At 36.5% G+C, this 22,318-nt stretch overlaps 1 protein-coding gene across 1 annotated transcript; it reads left to right on the top strand.

The window, feature by feature from the left end:
- The first annotated feature begins 714 nt into the window (after positions 1-714).
- LOC131147805 (transcription factor E2FB-like) lies at positions 715-19,633 on the top strand. Its single transcript, XM_058097386.1, has 14 exons — positions 715-1,192; positions 15,000-15,186; positions 16,025-16,084; positions 16,250-16,335; positions 16,411-16,499; positions 16,620-16,674; positions 17,102-17,154; positions 17,249-17,299; positions 17,399-17,447; positions 17,923-17,988; positions 18,074-18,150; positions 18,307-18,529; positions 18,800-18,866; positions 18,973-19,633. Exons 1-14 carry the CDS (start codon positions 1,004-1,006, stop codon positions 19,116-19,118), a joined length of 1,398 nt encoding a protein of 465 aa, XP_057953369.1. The 5' UTR covers positions 715-1,003; the 3' UTR covers positions 19,119-19,633.
- The last annotated feature ends 2,685 nt before the right edge of the window (positions 19,634-22,318 follow it).

Raw genomic sequence — 22,318 nt, 5'->3', positions numbered from 1 at the left:
AGGCTCAAGTTAACTAAATTTTTTGTGTAATAACCATTTGGAAGGGTAAAGAAAGTGATTTATCCTTCAAGGGAAGATTAGTGGAAGTGACTCGAGTGTAATTAAACTTGATTTTAACGCTTTGAATCATTGGATGATCACTAATCCATGCCACCCTGCACATGCAAAAAAAAAAAAAAAAAAAAAAAAAATTCCAAATAAATGCCACTTAGTTTTCACAAGGAAAGGTGTTCATTACCATTTATAAACCTAAATTTTCTATTTCAACATTAGGCCAATAAAAAAACTTAAATTAAATGGAACATTCAAGCCATTCAACCCTCATCATATCATACAGACTAATTTCTCAAAAAAATTAGCATATATTTGCGCAACAAAACAACGTCAACATCCATAAATTCTTGCTGACAAGAAGTAAGAAAAAATATCAAACCTAAATCCCTCATGCATTGTAATTTTTTAAAAAATATTAAGAATTATTTTATCAGAATTCTTATGCACTCTATAATTTATATTTGGTGGATTGTAGCACATGTTTCATAAAAATATTTAAAATAGGAAAGTGAAATTTCCCCAGTGATAATACAAACAAACAAATGGTAACGCATGTAATGTGCTGAGTTTGGGTTTTGGAAGAGGTGTGTCTCTTTCCCAAGGGGTTACCTATTTTATATATTTGATATTGCGTTTGTATTCACATTTATTTATTTATTTATTTTTATTTGGTCTACTATAAGTGCTTCCCTCCACATCTATATCCGAACCAAATTCCCTCCTTCCTTCCCTCGTTTTCTGCTCTCTCTCTCTCTCTCTCTTCCCGCTTTTTCCAGTCGTCTCCTCCGGAGCCCAGATCTCACCCAACCTGCCTCTACTCTCAGCTCTGTGTTACCTGCGATTATTTCGGATTCATCTCTCTGCAAACCCTTCGAAAACCCCCAAACCCCACGAGGAAATTCGATCACAGACCGTTGATTTTTGGTCTCGTGCTTGGTCTTTATCTCCGATGTCCAATTCACGAGCTCCGAATCGAACTGCGCCGTTCTCTGAGCATGCTCACTTGCAGTCTTTGAAGCGGCAGCTTCCCTTCTCGGCTATGAAGCCGCCGTTTGTCCCTTCTCCTGGGGATTATCACCGCTTTTCCTCCATCGAGCAGCGGCATCAGGATGCTGAGGCTATCGTTGTTAAATCTCCTGTGAGTGTCTTAATTTTATTTTTTGGGTGTGTTTGTGCTTTGGAGCTTGCTGTGCGGATTTGTGCATTGGATAATTGTTCTGAGATCTGCTTGGTTCGACTATTGAAATTCATTTTTGTGGTTTAGCAAAGAGGGGTTAATTTTCCGAATTTCATTTGATTTTAAAATTTTTATGCTACTAAGGGGAATTTAGCATCTGGATTGGGCGAGGTTTCCGTTTTGTTGAGTTAAACATTGGTGGCGGTTTTTTTTTTTTTTTTGGCCCAGTTGGTGTATTTAAGATTCTTTTATAAGTCACGCAGTTACTGTAAAATGTGAACTTGAATATGATGTTCTTTCGCTGATTGATTTGTGTAACTGTCATTTCAAACCATGATGCTAATGGATCAGTACCCAATGCTTTGAAAATTTGTTTCTCCTCTAACATTCTGATCTCTTCCTACCCTCATAGTATTAATCTCTTTTTATTGATGTATTTGGAGTGCAAATAACAGCATGAATGGTATCTTGAGCAAGACATAACTACTATAATATTGAATTATAATTTTTTTAAGTGCTGCAGTTGTTATTTTGACTCTGGATTTGAATCCTTGGAATACTGATTTCTGCACGAAATCTTGCTCTAATTTTGACTGATTGGGTTCATATTAAAGCTGAATTCTCTGGATGATTCCTATTAAAAGTAAAACTGATATTTGTGTGTTGAGATCGTTGTCCATATCCATATGTCTTGTCTGAGCGTTCAATATCGTTTCCATTCCCTTTAGTTTTCTGTTGCCACTGAATTTCCTTCCTTTTGTTGACAGATATTTTCACAGGAAACTCCTCAAATGTATTGATGGGAATGTCTAAAATATCTTTGAACCTTGTGTCATTATGAATTAGTGTCCTTGATACGCCAGCATTAATGCCATTGTTAGCATGCTGATATGTTGATTAACATTTGTTCACTTTAGTTTTTGGAGGATTTATCATGGGTACTTGCTCCTTCTTATTTAATACATCAATATATCAATGAAGTTCAGGACAATGCATGGATCAAGAGTTTCATTTAATATATGGCCCTTGGGAAATAGTAGAAGAACTAACTCCACCCCACAATGGATGATTGGTGGAATTTTTTCAACTAGGAAAGAGAGAGAGAGAAAGCTAGCTATATCTATGCATAGTTTTATTAGCCCAGAAAAATCATATGCCCTAAGAGATTCAGTATGATGAGTTATGGTTTGAAAGTTGTTTAAAAGCCTTAAATTGATGTACTGACATATGTGACAGAAGTCTGCATACCAATGAAACACTTGTGGGAGAAATAAAATTTCATATGCTCACAACAGGTTAAGTTTGAGTCAAAATCCTTTGGCATTGGTTTCAGATGAGTTTCTTGGTGTATTGAAGTATATATATGAGGTCCAGTGACGTATATTTTTTGCTGGCGACATTTCTTAATTAGTGAAGCTTAATGAGGGATAACTAGTGGGTGTTTGGTTGGATGCAAAATATTTTTCAAAAAAAAGGTAAAAAAAAATATTTTCTCTGGGAAAAAAATATATATATATGTGTGTGTGTGTGTGTGTGTGTGTGTATGTATGTAAAAAATTACATACTTCCTCTTGGATTTCTCCCTCAACCAAACAGGGCCTTAATTTTTGAGTGTTTTAGAAGGATTATATTTTAAGATAATCAAATTATGGTTTAATATTTGGAATTGGAAAACAATTTTGTAACACATACATTTGTTTGGCTGTGGGATACTCAGTGTGACTTTTTAAAATTTTGGTTCCATAATCTGTATGAACAGGTAAATAAAGAATATTTTGTTCAATTTGTTCCTCTTTAAAGCAAGGATGTGGTGGTTAAAGTAGAGAGGTGGGGTTGCAGAGTTATTTGATTAGCACAAACCAATTAACTTAGGTGAAAAAAGTTATGAAACGGCTGTGTAATGCCATAATGTTTGGCAGCCTTGAAATCAGCATAGGATGAGTATGGCCTATTATTGATGAGTGGTTCTATGGAAAAAATGACCATTTGAATTGGATTTTGAATATTTTGATAAACATGATTTGAGTCCAAACTGAAATTAGCCTTAAAAAAGGGTTCTTATGTGATGTAATGTTAATATGTACTTGGGTTGCCTTGCATTAGTGTGATGTAACTATTGATATTTTGTTTGCTGGTTAACAGGTCCTTCCATAGCCAGTGTCAAATTTATTTATTTATTTTTTCTTGTTAAGAATCTTAATGCTCATAAGAAAGCATTAGTTGCAGTAATATAATAAAAAAACACAATAAGTTACGGCCAAAATAATGTGTTTCAGGTGGTACTTTGTTAGAGTACTAACACAATAGTAATAGTACCCTCACTAAGCAATTCCATTGCATGCCACATGACATGGTAATATAGTAATAATTGTTAAAAGTGGCTGCTTGTATAGTTATCCTGCATTTGAGTGCATGGAGTTTGGATTTTGGATTTGAATGTGTGGATTTGGACAAAATATAGTATAAAATTGTATTGAGTTTCTTTTAATTCTACACAAATCCAAATGCAAGACCCAAAATCTATACTCCCAAACATAACTATTAGATTACCACTTTACCTAAAAACTTAAGCTATTGTGTTGTGGGCCAACCATGTGTATCAAGCTTTTAACACTCCCTTGCACGTGCAACCCGATAGCACATGGAGAGGTAAATGAACGATAAATAACACCGATTACATGGAATACAATAATTTTTAATAAAAGTGGACAACAAGATTAGAATCCAGGACCCCTTTGTAACCAACTTTGATTCCATGTTAGATTACTACTTCACCTAAAAGTTTAAGGTATTTGGTTGTGGGCCAATGATGTATATCAAGCTTTAACAATAACCTTAGTATTTATTTATTTTTCTGTAAAGGAAAATTTATTGAGAAGGCATCAAAGGGATGCAAGCCCAAGTACAGGAAATCAACCACCCTGAGGGGTGTCACAAAAATAAAAAATTACACTATACTAAATTGCTACTAGTCCACTATGCCGACTAGTAAACCACTGCTCTTTGCTGATCTGAAGCGTTGAGTTGAATTTTTAAACACTCTCTTGCTCTTCTCTTTCCAAAAACACCAGAAAATTGTGATAGGAATGAAAGACAAAGCCTTTCTCTTTTCCTTTGTTGGTCAAATCCTTCTCCAGGCCCAGAGCTCTCCTTCTGCAGAGGTGGCAGTAAATTGTCTGATCTTAATCAGAGCCATATTCCGAAGATTTCTGGTCCAGGGACAATGAGGAAGGATGTGCTCAATTGATTTTGCATCAGCCATGCAAAGGGGGCATCTGTTGGCGGCGAAGAGCTCCTTTTTCTACAAGTTGTCCAGGGTCAAGATCTTACCGTGCGTTGCTTCCCAAGTAAAAAAGACAACCTTTGTAGGGGTAGCTGTCTTCCAAATCTGTGATCAAGGGGAGTAAGTGCAGTTTAACTCCAAAAGAAAAAGTCTCCTCTAGAAGAATCTAACAGTGAAGACCTCCCTTCTTATGTTTTAATTATGTGGGGGTATTTTTGTTCTAAGTAAATATTTTGCTTAAATAGACGCAAGGTCTAGAGAGTATGCGATTAAGCTTTCTAGCCAATTACTTGTTCTCATCTTTTCTCTCCTCTTATCTCATCTTTTCTTCTCCTTCACCTTCCTTTAACCCTAGTCTGATTATTCCTAGGCTTATCAACTAGTTTGTTCAAGAGTTGCTTATCGATGATATGTTAGTTTTATGGCTATGGAGTAGCATGGAACCAAGAATTGCTGTCAATGTGATGTTTCATAGGGCTGCTAACACTGTTTGAGATAATTTCACGAGATCTTCTCACAAGACCAGAATCAAACTGGATTATTTGACCAGTATGAGAAATTCTTAAAATTTGATCAAGAGAATAGGTGCATTAGTAAGAATTACTGTTCTCCAAGGGGCATGTTGGAGGAATTTAAGGCCTGACAATCAATAACTATTAATTTTGAGTTGATTAAGAAGCAACGAGCGGAATTATTGGCTGCCACGTTCCTGTATAGGTTGGGTCCAAGTGGATTGTTCTCTTTGAATGAAGTGTATGCTACAATCCAATGAGTTACTGAAGGTGGTCTGACTCTTCTTTCTTAAGCTTTTCCTAGAGAGTGTTCAGCCATGATTAAGGCTTTTCTAACCTTTGTAAAGGTAGATCATACTATTGATTGCTATTGGGATCTCTTCAGGAAACCAGCTTGGGCCCACGACTCATTTGTTGATGGTGATTCGTGGACCCTTCTAGCATTCCTGGCCACTCAATTGGAGGGATGGGTACATCATCTTTCCTGTCTTGAACTCTTGATAGGAATATAACAATACTTTCATTATGGTCCAACAACTCCAAGCTCAGCCATCTACATCTATTGATGTTGTAGACCTTAAGGTACCACAATGCTTCTAGCCTCTTTGTCCTCTGCTTTATGGATTATTCGTTTTGGTGCCTCATTCCACATGACATGCAGACCTAATTTGTTAGTCCTTGAAAGCTAGTACTTTATATTTTAAAGTTTTGTTTGTGGCTGCATTCTCTCTTTTCCTTGTATTCTTCTTTCATTTGTATTATATGCGCATAAGTTTTCCTTGAATTTGTTTTGTGTGAGTCACATGATAGAGTAACCTTTGTTGATTCTCATCCTATTATTCAGTATCTCTGGGTGAAGAAGAGGATTGGTGGATGGCTTGAGAAGGACGGGCTATGTTCCTTTGATGGTGTTGATGGTAGCTTTAACTCTTATACGCCATCTTCATCTTCCTCTCATAATGTTTCTTTAGATTAGTGGCATGCTCGATTGTGACTTAAATGTTTTTAAAAGCTATAAAAAAGTTTTTTCTTTATTCAAGTCTTTTTTATTGTGATCCAATTTGTCAGTTTGAAAACCACATTCGTTCCTCCTTTTGTTCTAGAAATATATGTCATTTTAAGTCATTGTTTCACTTGTGCATTCAACTACTTTGGCTTTGAATAGGGTAAAAAAGGTGGATGGTATTATGTGTCCTTTATGGATGTTTTTTCTTGTATGACCTGTTTGTATCTATTAAATGATAGATTTGAACTTTTTAATGTATTCATCCAATTTTATCATGAAATAAAAAATCAATTTGGTGTTGGTATTCAAAATTTTTGATTTGACAATGCTCTTGAATGTATTCAAAATCAGATTCAGTCCTCTTGTTTGGATGAATGGATTATTCATCAAACATTTTGTCTGCATACTCCTGAGCAGAATGGAGTTGCTAAAAAGAAGAAATAGACATTTAGTTGAAATAGCACAATCCTTGATTTTTCATATGCATGTTTCCAAAATTCTTTGGACTGGTGTTGTTCTTAGAACCAGACGCACTCTACTGTCCTTGGGTGAGACAAATTCCCTTATTAACAGTGCACCCTGATGCTCCCATGTTTCTTGTTGTGCCACATGTTTTTGGGTGCACATATTTTGTTCAAGTTAGTGCGTCTTTGTTGGTTATTCTTGAACCTAGAAAGTAAGTGTTGTGATCCTCAAACGTTTATTGGCTTGTCATTCTTGTATCCTTTATTTCTTGTCTATTTCTAGAGTTCTTGTGAGGGTAGCAAGTAATATTGTAAAAATCATGAGAGGTTTTCTTTTGTCGGGTTTGGGGAGTAAAAGTATCATTTGGTTAGTTCGGAGGTTATTTGTAGGTCTACAAAAGAGGGGAGGTTTGGTTCTTGGTAAGTTGGTGTCTTTGAACATTGCTTTAATGGGTAAATGGTTGTGACATTTTCCTATAGAAGAGTCTTCCCTTTTGCAGGAAGTAATTAAAAGTAAATATGGCTTTCAAGGTAATGGTTGGGATTCTAATTTGTGGTGGAGATGTTCCTGTGCAAGTCCTTGGAAGGGTATTTCATAGTTATATCCTCCTTTTATTCCTTATACTATTTATGGGAAATAGGTACTGCAATTGGTTTTGGGAAGACATTTGGGTGGGGAATTCTTTGCTTTGCACATCTTTTCCTCGTTTGTATATACTGCCCTCTTTGCACAATGATTTATATCTTCTTCTTTTATTGCAAATGGGTAGGGATTCTTGAGTTCTCCATTTTTGTAGGGATCTTAATGATAGGGAGGTGCTGGGGCTTGCAGCCTCCTTATTAAGTTTGTCAGAGGGTAGTCTTCTTTTTGATAGACGGACCATTGTTTGTGGATTCGTGATTCTTTATGGGAGTACTCTTATCGATCTTTCTCTCTTTATTCTTCTTCTTCTTCTTCTTCTTTAGGAGGCCTTTTAAAGCTTTATCTCTTGATGTTTGTTCTCTTTGTTTTGAAAGTTCCGTCTTGCACCTGTTCCTTCATTGCTCCTTTCCACGGGCATCGAATAATCTTTTTGGTTTATTCGGAGAGAGTTGGGTGTGTTCCAGAGTTGATGGAGGATTTTTTGGCTATATTATTTTAGGTTTTGGGAGGGGTAAAGATGGCTTGGTGTTGTGGGAGTGTGCGATTTTTGCAGTTTTGTGAGATTTTGTTGGAGTGGAATGCTCAAATTTTCATGCTCAGAGGTTCTCTTTGACTATGACTTGGAATAGGATTCAGTATATGGCCTCATTGTGGGCTTTCACAGCAGGATGTTTTAGAGGTGTTTCTTTTTGAGATTTGCAGCAAGATTGGCTGGCTGTACTGTTTTGATACACACACACACACACACACACACATACATATGCATATATATATATATATATATATATATATATTGTTCTTTTATCTTCTAAAAAGAAACTTTTATGCTCGTTGTTGTACTTCTTGTTCTCCTTAATAAATCTCTTCTTTTTTGATCAAAAGGATAAAAACAAATGTTCAAAATTGTAAAAACATTGTCAGTGCATACGTGACAACCCCCCCCCCCCCCCCCCCTTTTTTTTTTTTTTTGAGGGAACACCATATTTCCTAGTGCTATGTGTTCATTGGATGAGTCTATTCTTTGTCAATCAGCTACTAGTGGGTTTCTCTCTTATGTCAACTTGTTCCTACCCTCATTCCTTTAGAGATACTTAAATCATTCTTCCCTGTATGCTGGTTATTGCTCTTCAGAAACTATTGAACATATTTGTCATAAAAAAAAGACCCAACACCGCTACCCTATGTAGTCACCTTGTTAGCCCTTTACTATTTTGGATCTTGAAGATTCGTCTTAGCTGGACTTGGGTTTACGTATTGCTCATTGGAAAGGTACCAGAACTTGTACTCAGAAGTCCTTGGTTGCTTATCCTATGATCAATTAAGTTTCAGACTTTTCAGTACTAATCTTCCTTCTATTGTGTGTTCTTTTGCCATGTCTATTTCCTTTTGTTTCTTTCTTCATCACATACTGAGGAACTTGCTAATTCTGGGTGGAAATATGCAGTGGATGTAGAACTGGAGGCCTTAACTTCTTGAGGGAAGTGATAATTGGTGGATTTTCCTTCTAGTAAGGAGTTGGTTAAGTGGTCTCTTCTTAATGGTTCTATCAAAAGTCTTAAATCTCATTTGGTGCCAAGGGACATACTCAAATGTATGGTGCTGATTATTTTGAGACATGCTCAAACATGGTGTTGATAATTTTGAGATCTTTTATCTAGTTGCCTGATTGAATTTTGTTTATGTTTTGATCTCATGATTGTTAATTTTGATTGGCCCTTGTACCAGCTAGATGTTAAGAATGTTTCTCATATGGAATATGGAGGAAGAGGTATACATGGAGCAACTTCAGGTTATGTTGGTCTGTGGGAGAGTGGCAAGGCTTGTAAATTGCCTGAGGCAATTTATGGCCTTAAGTAGTCTCCTAGGGTTTGGTTTGACAAATTTAGTATGGTGGTTTCAAACTTTGGCTCTGTACCGTGCTTTGCTATGATGATTTTCTCTTTGTTAAGACAAGGGAGACATATGTTGCTTTGGGTGGTTTACCCTGATAATTCATTGTTACTTCAGCTGGACTGCAGAGGCTAAATATTGGATTCAGCAGAAATTTCAAATCAAGGACCTGCGATTGTAGGGTGTAACAAAGGCTTAAACTTGTCTTGGCAAAATTATACTATAGACTAGCTAAATGAGACTGATATGTTAGGAGCTGAACTGGTTGATACTCCTGTGGATCTGAACATGAAGTTGTCTAAGGATGGCGGACCTAATTTTGAAGACAAATGTCAATACAAAAAGTTAGTTCGGAAAGTGATTTATTTGACTGCCACTAGACCTGACATATCCTTTGCTACTGGGGTGGTTAGTCTGTTTATGAAGAATCTTAAGTAGGTGCACTGGGGCAGTAATTATAACACTTGTCGGTATATCAAGAGGTCTCTTAGAAAAAGGGTTGGTATATAGGTGTGATAACTTGATATTGTGGGGTAGTCTAATGAAGATTGAAGGTCTACTATTGGATATTATATATTTATGGATAGTAATCTTGCTACCTAGGTTTGCAAGAATTACATGAAGAAGTGAGATCTAGTGTGAAGTGGAGTACTGAGCTATGGCACATAGCCACATACAGACGAGTTAGTATGGTTGAAGTCCCTTTTGTTGAAGGTGTTTTTTTTTTTTTTTTTTTGGGGGGTGGTGGGGGCAGGGAGGTAAGTGGAGTACCGAGCTTGGCACATAGCCACATACAAACAAGTTAGTATGGTTGAAGCCCCTTTTGTTTAAGATGTTCATTTTTTTTTCTTTTTTTTTTTTGGGGGGGGGGGGGGGGTAACATATATATTTTGTGATTATTAGGTTGCTATCTACATTTGAGAGGACTGAGGACGTTGAAGTTGACTATCACTTTATGCCTTGATGAAGGTTGTTGGCAGAGGATTTCAGAAGTCTTCTGATCATCTATGAGATTTATTTGCAGAGGCCTTATTGAAACCTGCCTTGTCTAATTGTTGTAACAAACTGAGGTTAGGTGATATGATATATCTATACATCTTCAGCTGGAGAGTGTTGAAGTGGCTGCAAGTCAGGCTGGGATACTTATGGTATTAATGTTTTCACTTTTCACTGTGTTGGGAGTAATTTTTCATTAGGAAATATTTTAATTAAACTGAAGAGTGTGATTAGACTCTGTGACCGACTACTTGCTCTCATCTTTTCTCTCCTCTCTTTTCATCTTCTCCTTCTTCTTCCTTTAATACCAATCTGGTTCTTCCTTTGCTAATAAACTAGTGAGGTTTGTAGTAGTACTAACCCAATAGAGTGGAGATCATGTCACAAGTTCACAACTGACATACTGTCTACTGTGGCATTGTATGCTTTGGTCCATTGGACCTCACTGTTTTGTTGCTTGAGGCATGTTGACAGGTTGGTTTCCAAAATCCAAATCCCCATTGACATTATAGGAACTGTATATAAGGTGCCGTCACCCTTACCCACAGACACATTACAGACCCTCACACACCTAGAATTTTTCTGTTTGCAGCTTCCCACATTGCAGACCCTCACATACCTAGAATTTTTCCGTTTGCAACTTCCCAACCTAGAACTCCCATTGTTAAAGTGGAGGATGAAGGTTAACCAGCTTTTGCCTGCTTTTCCTCAAACCTCAATCTACAAGTTGGGCCTGGCTCTAATGCCATTATGCACATCCTAGCTTTGATTTGTCAAGGTATTATGTTTAGGTGATTGGGACTAAGAGTCTTTGTCTCATGAGGCATTTTGATTGGTTGGTTCCAAACCATGTGTATATCGTGCAGGAAGCTAGGAACTCTCCCTTTGGAACATACCTCACTCTTTGGCATGCACAAAGTTACTTGTGGCTTCCTAAGTTATTATTCCCACTGTGAGATGGGTACTAGAGGTTTTGACCAATATACACACTCAAAACTTAATGTGACAATGCGTACTTGAAGACCTGACTAAATAGGCAGAAACTGTGTACCTTGTTTAATTTAGTATTAGTTGTGACATTATATAAGATGTATGCTGATGCAAAAGAGGTAAAATGTGTAGATTATTGATCCATCTTGCAGCTACTCTCATTTTAAGTGAGCTGAGTGTGTCCTCACGTCATTTTTCATTTCCTGGTGGTTCATGGCTATATTCTAATGAAAAGGTTAAAACTACTTGATATTATTATGGAATGTTGTATGTATGTATTTACATATAATTGTTGCCCCTTGGTTTCTGTTGGCCAAGGTGTGGCAGCAATCATTTTGCGTAGCAGAAGTACAGGGTGTTGGTCAAGTCGCAGTTGAAACATGGCACTTGGGCTGTGGTAGTTGAAAGGATTTGGGTAACTATTAGCTACAGATGTTGGTGTAGTGAAAGGCACTTGGTCCTACATTGGTTCAAGTCCACTTCGTTGTTGCTAGCATCAGCAGGCAGTTGTTTTGGGGGAGATTGTTGGCCAAGGTTTGCAGCTATTGGCCTGTCTGGCATAGGCCCACCATCCATGTGCAGGTCAATTTATAGTTGAAATGTGGTGCTCGTGTTGCCGTAGTTTAAAGGATTTGAGTAGCAACTATCAGCTATAGCTTTTGATGCTCTCGGTCTTACAGTTTGTCTGCACACTAGCTCTCGCAAAGAATTACCAATGTTTTTTTTCCAAGTACAATTTAGCTTCTGAGTTTTACATCTGTTGATAATAGGGATGGTTTCTCTTTGACACTTGAGAAGATAATTAGATGTGATAAGATGCTGAATTACTTTTCTCCTTCATAGAATTGTTTTGTAGATGAAAAACATGACATTTTCTGTATTAAAGAGAGTTGTTTTTTTCTGTGTGGGGAGGTGGGCTTTTGAGGATTTTTTTTTATTTTTATCATGGATGTAAATGTATTGACCAAAATGGATATTTACAGATGTTTCTGGGCATACCCAGGGAAAGGGAGACCAACTCTCCACAAACAAAAACTAGCAATTGCACAAAACCTGGGCATATCCCGGGCCAAAAAGGCTTTGCAAAGCAATAACTCTATAAACCTATCAACGAAACAAATGCAAGACTCAGGAACCAAGTCTCCTCAAACAAATCAAGGCAATACACAATGGATTCTCTTTGGCTGCTGTTTCTCTATTTTAGTTTCTTTTCCTTTGTGAGGCGTTGATGCTTCATCATTTTCACTCAATGCATCTTATTGTTATTGAAAGCAGTGTTTTGTTAAGGCTGGCAACTAATGCTTCAAAATAATTGGTTGCTTTTGTAATATTCCCCATAGGTACTTCTTGTAAAAGGAAACCTTTATGGTGCTTATGCCTGAGGTTTGTACCAAGGGGCAGTTCAAGCTGAACAGGTCCAGGCTTGGCATTTGTGATTCTTGGCCCATTTGCCATGAGGCTTATAAATGTGCCCTCTTCAGACCTGGAGGCTTGTTCTAATTCTTAAGTTCTTCCATTTACAGCAACCAATGGCATATTTTTTAACCCATTTGTAGTCATTATTTTGGTTGATTTTCATGAAACAATGCAATGATGTGTTTCCTCGTAGTGCACAAAATATTAGCATCTATTATTTGCTTTTTCTATGTTCTTATATTTCTCATCCTTATTTAACGTAGGCAGTTTGGGATGTGGCATTCACTATTTGTCTCTTAAAAGCCTCTTTTTCCTTGTTCGTGGTTGGATCATGGATCTCACATTTGGAAGTCCTACCGCTTTGATTCATACCTTTAACTGGTGGTTGTACCTTGGATTCCTCTGATTCTATGGATCATTCCTATGTGCATGAAACTCCTTCAATGGGGTTGGAAGGGTACTATTTTTTGTGAAGGTTTTATTAAGAAAGCAGAAAATGATCAGATTACAGAGATGGGGCTCTTGGGATTAAAGTAGATGGTATTTTGCCTAATTCTGCCTTCTTAGATGAGGACATTAGTAAAAAGAAATACTGTAGCTCAATATCTCTGGGATACTATAGGCTTGCAGTTGTTGGCTCTAGGAGGAGAGGAAGTTAGGATAGATTGTGGAGAGAGTAAGGTGAAACATGGATGACATGGGTAACCAATTAACATGTTATATATATTTATGATGGGTAATTGGCTTTTTGATTTAGTGACGCTGGAATTTTTTATTTTATTTTTTCCTTTGGTTTTACTTTTTGAGGACTTCTTGTCCCTTTTGATTGTATTTCTTTTTTCCTTAATTAATTTCTTTTGTTGTCTGGGAAAAAAAAGTGTACCTTTGACAGGTATGATCAATTGTCCTATTGTTTCTTCAATTCTCCATGTTTTGTTGTGGTTTAGTGGCTGTTATTGGTTTTTGGAAAAACTTTCTGTGGAATGATTCTCAATTTTCATCTAATGCTTTTGTATGAAAATAGCACTTTTGAAGGATCCTTGATAAAATTCGCCTGTCAAGTCATACTACTCACACTATACAGCAAATTGTTGATTGATAGGCTTGGCTTTTTAAAAGAGTTTGTGTTATGATTACTTTTATGATTTTTTTTTTCATGGGCTATCTTTCAAGAGATTAATTCATTGAAAAAAAGAGTTGGTGAAAAAAATTTAGACTTTCTTTGATGATGGAATAATAAAAGAACCGGCCACTTATATTTCACTCTCCAATTGATTTTACATATGTTGGCATTTTAATTATGGATACACATGGGTTTTGGCATTCTATAGTGCCATTTTGGGTCATCAATAACCTACTTTTATTATGTGGGAACATAATATAAGCATTTACTTTGTCATATTTTTCCTGTTGCTGAATGGTTACCTGTTTCCATTAATTTTCTATTTTTAGTTTGCTAGGAAGATTGATGAGTTATTTACATCATAATGGCACTATTGTTACCATACCTAGTTATGTTGCAGCTTTTGCTTTTGGGTTTTGTTCTGATTTTTGCTTAATGGCCTCGTGTTCTACAAGATGCTTTGAGCCCTTATTTTTTTGCATTAGTGATGGATGAACTTATTAGGAGTGTCCAAAATGAGTTTCCATGGTTTATGTTGTTTGCATATGATATTGTCTTGATTGATGAAACTATAGTGCAGTAAGTTAGAATTATGGAGATAATTTTTAGTAATTAGGATAAGTAGAAGTAAAATGGAATAAATGAAATGTACTTTTAGACATGGTAGGAGGAATATTGGAGAAAAGATTAGACTTGACAAGAAAGCAATAGCACTTGTAGAATTCTATACCTTGGATCTATTATGCAAGCTGAAGGGGAAATGAAAAAAGATGTAATACATAGAGCTGAAGTAGGTTGAGTAAATTGGAGAAGTGCTTTGGGCGTGTTGTGTGATTGTAGAGTACCCTTAAAATTTAAAGGGAGGTTCTATAGGATGGTTATAAGATTTGCTATGCTATAAAATCAGAATGTTGGGCAAATAAATAACAACATATCTAAAAAAGTAAAAGTTGTTGATGAGAATGCTAAGGTGGATGAATGGTATAATGTTAAAAGATAAATTAAGGAATGAACTATTTGCGGTAGGTTAAACATAGCGCGCATGTACAAAATAAGATAAAGGAGGGGCGACTGAGATGGTTTAGGTAGGCCTAATAGTGGACCAAAGAGTGAGCTAGTTATTGATAGTGTCAGTGTAAGGGGTAGAGGAGACCTAAAATAACCTGGAGTGAGATAGTTAGGATTTAACAACTCTCAAATTGTTGGAGGAAATTGCCCAAGATCATATAAGTTGGTGAACAAGGATTCATGTTCCTGACCCCACCTTATGCACTTAAGGCTTTGTTTGTTATTGTTGTAATTTTTCTAAATCTTTAGTTGGGGGAATACCTCAATTTTTGGGTTTTATTCTATTTCCGAAGTTAATGTTGCTTTTCAATCATATGATTAAGTCTGCCAGCACAAATTGCTAATTGTTATTTTGGAAAATTAATTGTTTTTATTAGCAATTAAAACGGAAGAATGAAGCAGCAGATTGTGAAGTTGAGTCAAGTGAGTGGACCACCTGTCCTGGATATGTTGAAGTGGTTAACAGCCCTGTCCAGACCCCTATATCAGGAAAAGTAGGAAAGACACAGAAAAGGATTACAAAGTGCAGTAGATCAGGTCCTCAGACTCCCGCATCTCATGTTGGTGAGTATACCAATTAGATTTTATTATGTTGGATACTCATGTTTTACAAATCTGTAGTGTATCTTAATGAGAATTTGGTTAATGGAAAAACTATGAACGATTGGTGCAACCAAGATCTTAAATTTTGATTAAGACTAAAATTTTCGAAGCTTTGGAAGTACGAAAATTTCTATTTCAATTTCGATTTCAACTTTAGAGATGATGGAAATTACCAGTAAAGCATGGAATTCTTTTATGAAACTTTAGAAATGGTTAATATATATGATAATCCAAGTTTTAGAACTAATACATTACAGATTAACTACATCAATTGTAGGTAGCTGTAATATATCATTTGAAAACATATTTAGTTAATATAAATGAAATTCACAAATCAATTAAATATTAATTTCTTATAACAAAAGAAGATGATTTCATTGAGGAAGAAAGAAGGTACAAAAAGGCAATTGAATATTATTTATTATACAAGTAAAGATAATTTAGACATAAATGGTTAGATAAAATTAAAAGCCCTTTAATGATGTTTGCTTTCAATAAAAAAATAAGACAAATTAAGAGAGAAATTTCACTATGTTTAAATCTCACATTTGAATTCCAAGGAACTTTCATTCGATAGTTATAATTTCGACCAATTTCACTAAAATTTTGGATAATACGATGAAATAAATTCAAGACTGGGTGCAACCATATTTTTTATGAACATCTAACACAACCTCCTCCCCCCTTCCCCCCCAGGCCCACCCCACCTCCCCGCCCCCAACCGAAATTAAGCATGCACCCAATTGATTATAAGGAATATAAATTTAGGGGTAACTAAATTCTTTCCATGAATTTGCAGGTTCTCCTTTGGGCAACAATGCAACAGCAGTTGGTCCCTGTCGTTATGATAGTTCACTTGGTAACTGACTAATTGCTCGTGCCCTTTTTGTAGTATTTGATTTTCTTTATAAGTTGTAGTGGGTCCTTTTTGTTTTGCTTTTGACTGGTGAGCTTGTGAAATAATGACAAAACACATTGTGGAAGAGTAAGTGAACCCTACTGTGAATCTGTGATTCTCATGCAGGTCTTTTGACAAAGAAGTTCATTAATTTGATCAAACATGCAGAAGATGGTATTCTTGATCTAAATAAAGCTGCTGAGACTTTAGAGGTGACTATTTTACTATGCAATCTATGATCCTGTATTGGAAAGATTTGTCAGTTGAAGAGTTCCCCGTTGTTTCAGGTGCAGAAGAGGCGGATATATGACATAACGAATGTTCTAGAAGGAATTGGTCTCATAGAAAAGAAGCTTAAGAACAGAATACAATGGAAGTACGGAGTAATCTTTTTATTTTTTGAAAATTTGATACCCTCTCCTTTTGCTTGAACCTTTTTTGAAAATTTATCAGTCACTTCTTTGCATGTTAACTCAAAAATTGATTAATTAATTAGGGGACTTGATGTCACAAGGTCAGGGGATTCTGACGAAAGTGTTGCCAGTTTACAGGTATGCAGAAGTAGACAAATTTTGTGTGCTTGTACCCATATGCATGTGTTAATTTTTGTTTGTTGTGGTTCTATTTTGTTCTCTGCTTTCTGTTTCTGTATCTGTTTTTGTTGTTTTGTTAGGAGTACACTAGACTAACTAACTTGCCTGTTCTATCAGTGGCCCACTCAGAGCCTGGAGGGCTTTGTTAAATAGACAGCCTTGGTGAGTCAAATATGAACATGAATGAAACAGGATGGTGCAGTAGGATTTGTACCTGAACTGTGTAATGGGACAAGGCTCATTAAAGTTAGTTTTAGTCATAGTACTGCTACAATTAGAAAAAAAAATATGGATCATCTACTCTATCACCCAAAAAAGGAAGATGTCTTTTGCCTACTTCATCAAGGTGCAATAATTAGTCTCATGGATATTTTTTCATCTGCAGGCAGAAGTTGAAAATTTATCCATTGAGGAGTGCAGATTAGATGAACAAATAAGGTAAAGTTACATAATATGCCCCCGCAGCTGTAGCTGTGTGACATTTCTTTTTCCACATTTCTTCTATTATGCTAATGCTACTGGATTGTTGCAGAGAAATGCAAGACAGATTGAGAGAATTGAGTGAAGATAAAAGCAACCAGAAGTAAAATGTTCTCTTTTTTCCCCCCACCAAAATTCAGTTTTTGAATACCAGTTCATTATTTTAATCAGCATACTTATTTAATTTATATTCCCATCTCAGGTGGCTTTTTGTTACTGAAGATGACATCAAGGGCTTACCTTGCTTCCAGGTTGGTTTGTTTTCTCTACTATGTGATCTTGTGTTCCTTGGTGGTGGCATTTTGCTCTCTGCTCCCACCCCTCCTATATATATATATATATATATATATATATTCCATATTTGCAGTAATTGATAAGAATTCTTTGCCTGACCCCCTACCCAAACTTATGCCTTTTGGTTCCCTGGGAAAATTGCAATGGTTGGAGCTTGGGACTTCCATGTTGGAGGTACTGGGTTCGAACATTAAAGGGTGGGAGGGATATGAGATGGGAGATGAGCTACCTCCCACTGTATGCCAATGGACCTGAAGAAAAAAAAAAAAAAAAAAAAAAAAGGCCTTTCCTGCAGGCCTTTCCCTGTGCTATAACAACTTTGGTACCATATGGTTTTACCATCACTAAATAGGGTCATCTTCTGATTTTAGTATTCCTGTGGCTGCTTTCTTTAACAATTTCTTTTAACTTTAAATTCATTGCTTCTATCAGAATGAAACTTTAATAGCAATCAAAGCTCCACATGGAACCACACTGGAAGTTCCAGATCCTGATGAGGTAATTTAGGGCCATGCAAAATGAGGGAATTTTTTTTAATATATTCATGCATATTCCTTCAGGAAACTTTTTGTTTGTGTACCAGGCTGTCGACTACCCTCAGAGGAGATATAGGATAGTTCTTAGGAGCACAATGGGTCCCATAGATGTTTACCTTGTGAGGTACTTCTGTTTCTAGTCAATTGCACATTTACTTGCATACTGCTATGATTTATTTTCCCCTTAGGGCTGGGCCAAATCTCTATGCTAGTTTGATCATTTTGAGAATCAGAACAAACTATGCTTGCTAATCTTCATTTTATTCCTAATTGATTTTAGTCAATTTGAAGAGAAGTTTGAGGAGATTAATGGCATTGAAGTGCCTCCAAACTTTCCGTTAAGTTCAGGGTTTAGTGAGAACCCAACGACATCCATGGTTATGGAAGATAGCAGAGGAAAGGACATTGAAATGCAGGGACAAGATGATCACACAATGTCTTCAGATCTTAATGCCTCGCAAGACTTCGTGAGTGGGATCATGAAGATTGTTCCAGATGTTGATGTAAGTCTTTGTTGGTGTGATTTTGCAAAGGGGAGAAAAAACCGTTTTATCAAGATGCCTATAGTTTCCTTGTCGACCACAAGCCCATTACATTTTTGAATTGCCTGTTGTCCTTCATTTTCACCCTCTTAACCGGAAAAACAGATTTCTTTGCTGGAAGTTTATTCCACTACTTGCAAAATTTCCTTGTTTTATACCATCAGTTAATTTAAAAAAGAGAAATGATTTGAAGTATATCGTTTGTATAAATATTTACTATTTCCTTTGCAGAGTGATGCGGATTATTGGCTTTTATCAGATGCTGATGTTAGCATCACAGACATGTGGAGTGCAGAGTGTATCCTTTCTAAGAATGTTTTCCCTTCATTTATTATTATTATTATTTTTTTCATCTTGTCTTGGTTTCTTAATTTGGATATTGAGTTCCCTAATTCTGAACTCAGCTGGGGTTGGGTGGCATGAATTGGATACACTTCATGAAGACTACACTATGGCTAATATCAGCACTCCACGCCCCCAAACTCCTCCAAGCAGCACCCCGGAAGTGCCTCCTGCTGTGCCTCCTGCTGCCAACACTACAGGAAGGTGAATGGATGTGCTCATGGACCAAGTCAAGATTCTCAAGAATGTGAGCCTGCCTGCCCTTGATGCAACCAGACTAGATGAAGCCATCTGCCATTTATGGCCCTAGTGAACATCAAAGATGTGATTTAAGGTTCATAAGGGTTGCCCAACAAAGCTTCCTGCAATTGTCCATACCAGGGTACTGACAGGAAGCTGGAGATAGCTGGCTCATTGTACAGTTTAATAATCCATGAGATTTAGGAGAGAATAAAATGATCACCCCTATTGTCTCAGTTCTCCAACTTGCCATTGTATCATATATGTGTATTTTTTGATTTTCTTAGCTCTCTCTCTCTCTCTCTCTCTCTCTCTCTCCCTCATGATTTTTCTTTTAATATTCTATTATATTGTTTAGCTTGGTGTCCTATTAGGTTGACTTTGGTAATTACTAGAGTGGATTACATGCAAATATTTGTAATAGCACAGTATATAGCATATCATTGGGTACGAATGTAACAAAGTGATAGTTTGAGCTCGAAATGCCGTTTCAGTGTATCTTTCATGATGCTACATTTAGGAACAGTTTCCTTTACATTCAATTACAAGGGGTGGTTTCCTTGTATTCTTACACCTGAATTTGTTTTTACTATTGATGTTTACAGGAATGTATTGCTTGTTTTGAAGTGAAATGGGAATGGAATAAAAAATTGAATGCAAAGTGATAAGGAATAAAATGATCACCAAGGCAATTTATAATATTAAAGGAGCATTAAAGGGTATAATTAATACCTTGTGACTCCCTCAATAAAGACTCGTGAAATCCATGGGTCTTAATATAAAGGCTCAAAAAACTTAAATAATTTCCCATAAATCGAGAATCAATGAGGGGCAGATCTGTATGACCACATAAAGGTCACTTTAAGAAGAGGTAAGATTGTCTCACATCATCCAAACATATATTGTTGCTATACATTTCAACACCTTTTCTTTTCTCTAGAATAAGCCTTATATTTTTCATGTCTCTTTTGCTTCTTCTTCAGGTGGCTAAGGTCATGTTTGATCTAGCAACCTAGTTTTTGTGGCAATAGTTTTGACACCTTTGGTGGGATTCTGAAGGTTTTTCTTTAATCAAGGTCATGATTATATCACATAATTTTGGTTTTGGTCATTATTTTGAAAATCACTTGCTTGAATCAATCCATTTGCCTCAATAATGACATTTCGTCACAAGAACGAATGGTGCCATTAGATCAATTTCTAACTTTTCATAAAAGAAGGAAAGAAATGTTCGAGATACGCTTGTAGCAAAAGAAGGATCATTTAGAACCAATCTAGAAGTACATCTTGTAGACAAAACACTAAAGGGAGAGACACCTATGCCTCAAGCAGCATCTTTAAAGATTTCGAATTTGGCAAAGAAGATGAAGGATGCAAAGAGCGTTGGTATTGATAAACAATGCTCATCGGCATTCCAAGAGAAATTCAAGAAAATTGACTGACTAATAAGTTGGGAAAGGAGTTTCACGATCAATCAACATGAGGTGAACAATCAATCAAGTTCTCCGATCCTTTTTTAAGAAAGAGGTTATGGAAGTTCCTTTGCCCACTAAATTCAAAATGCCAAGTATAGATGGATATGATGGTAACGGATTACCTAGACATCTTCAAAATGTTAATGCAATTACAAGGTGCACTTGATGGAATTATGTGACGGAAATTTGCAACGACATTAAAAGGGAATGCTAGATCATGGTATCGAATGTTGAAGCCCAGATTAGTTGGGTCTTTTGCTAACATGGAGCAAAATTTTATGGGGCACTTCATTAGCAGTTAGAAGATTGCCAAGACTTCTATTTGCTTCATAAGCCTCGTTCAGGGAGAGAAGGAATCATTGAAGGAGATTATGCATCGTGTCGTCAATGCAATTCTACAGATAAAAAACTTGGATCATGGGGTAGATATGGTCGCCTTGACCACAACATTATGCCTAGGAGATTTTTTGGACGCATTGGGAAAAAATCCATGGACTGATGTAGGAGAGCTAATGACTAGGGTATAACAATGCATCAATTTGTAGGAGATGATTACAACAAGAAAGAATAGAACAAACTTGAAGAGGAAGGATGTAAAGAATGTAAAGAAGATGATCAAAGGTAGTAAGAAGCCTCATAACAATAAGCGTCCTAATATTTCTAAGGACATGGGGTCAGGTCATAAATTCAATTCTTACACTCTGTTAAGTGTTTCACGAACACATGTATTGAAGCACTTTAAGGAGAAGAGTTATGTGAAGTGGGTCAAGCCAATGATGATACCTTTGCATAAACAGAATACATCGCATATTGTGACTTCTAAGAGATCATGGACATAGCATGAAAGACTATATACACTTGAAGGATGAGATTGAAGCCTTGACTTGACGAGCACATCTCTCTAAATATGTGAAGCAAAGTGATTGAGGTGTGGATAGGAGGAATAGGAAAAAAAAAAAAAAATGAAGCTAGAAACCATACTAAGAGAGGAACAAGTGCTAGACAAGATTGTTGTGATATGGGGGGGGGGGGGGGGGGTGGGGGGTGGTCTTACTAGTGGAGGAGATCGTAAAGGAACCTGAAAAAGGTATGCAACAAGGCAAATTTTTGTGGCTAAAACACAATCTGATAAACAATAGGAGCAAAAGAAGATGAAATCATCACCTTCATAGAGGAAGACATGAAAGGAGTAGACATCACCTTGATGATGCTTTGCTGGCGTATTTACTTATTGCAAATTACCATGTTAAAAGGATCCTAATAGACAATAGAAGCTCGGTTAATATAATGGTCTGGTCAATATTGTCGGCAATGAAAATTGAACTGGACCGCTTGAATCTAGTTACTACAATGTGGTCCACCCAATAGGGACATCACACTCCCTATGACTGTGGGAACTCAACTCAACAAGTTACCATGACCAGTATCTTGGTGGTAGACTACCCATCAGTTTATAATGTGATCATTGGGCAACCACCTAGTCTTAATGCGATGCATACAATCACCTTCACTTGTCACCTAAAGATTAACTTCCTAACTCCAAACAAAGTGGGAGAAGTGCAAGGAAATCAAATGGCAGCCTAGAGTTGCTATATAATGGCTCTTAAGGGGAAATCTAAAATATGAGAGGCATTGACAATAGAAGACCTAGACATTAGAGCTAAGGAGAAATTTCAAGTAAGAACTCCAACTA

Source organism: Malania oleifera, chromosome 2 (genome assembly GCF_029873635.1).
Source record: "Malania oleifera isolate guangnan ecotype guangnan chromosome 2, ASM2987363v1, whole genome shotgun sequence".
NCBI lineage: Eukaryota > Viridiplantae > Streptophyta > Magnoliopsida > Santalales > Ximeniaceae > Malania > Malania oleifera.
This window is presented reverse-complemented; position numbering and strand designations above follow the sequence as displayed.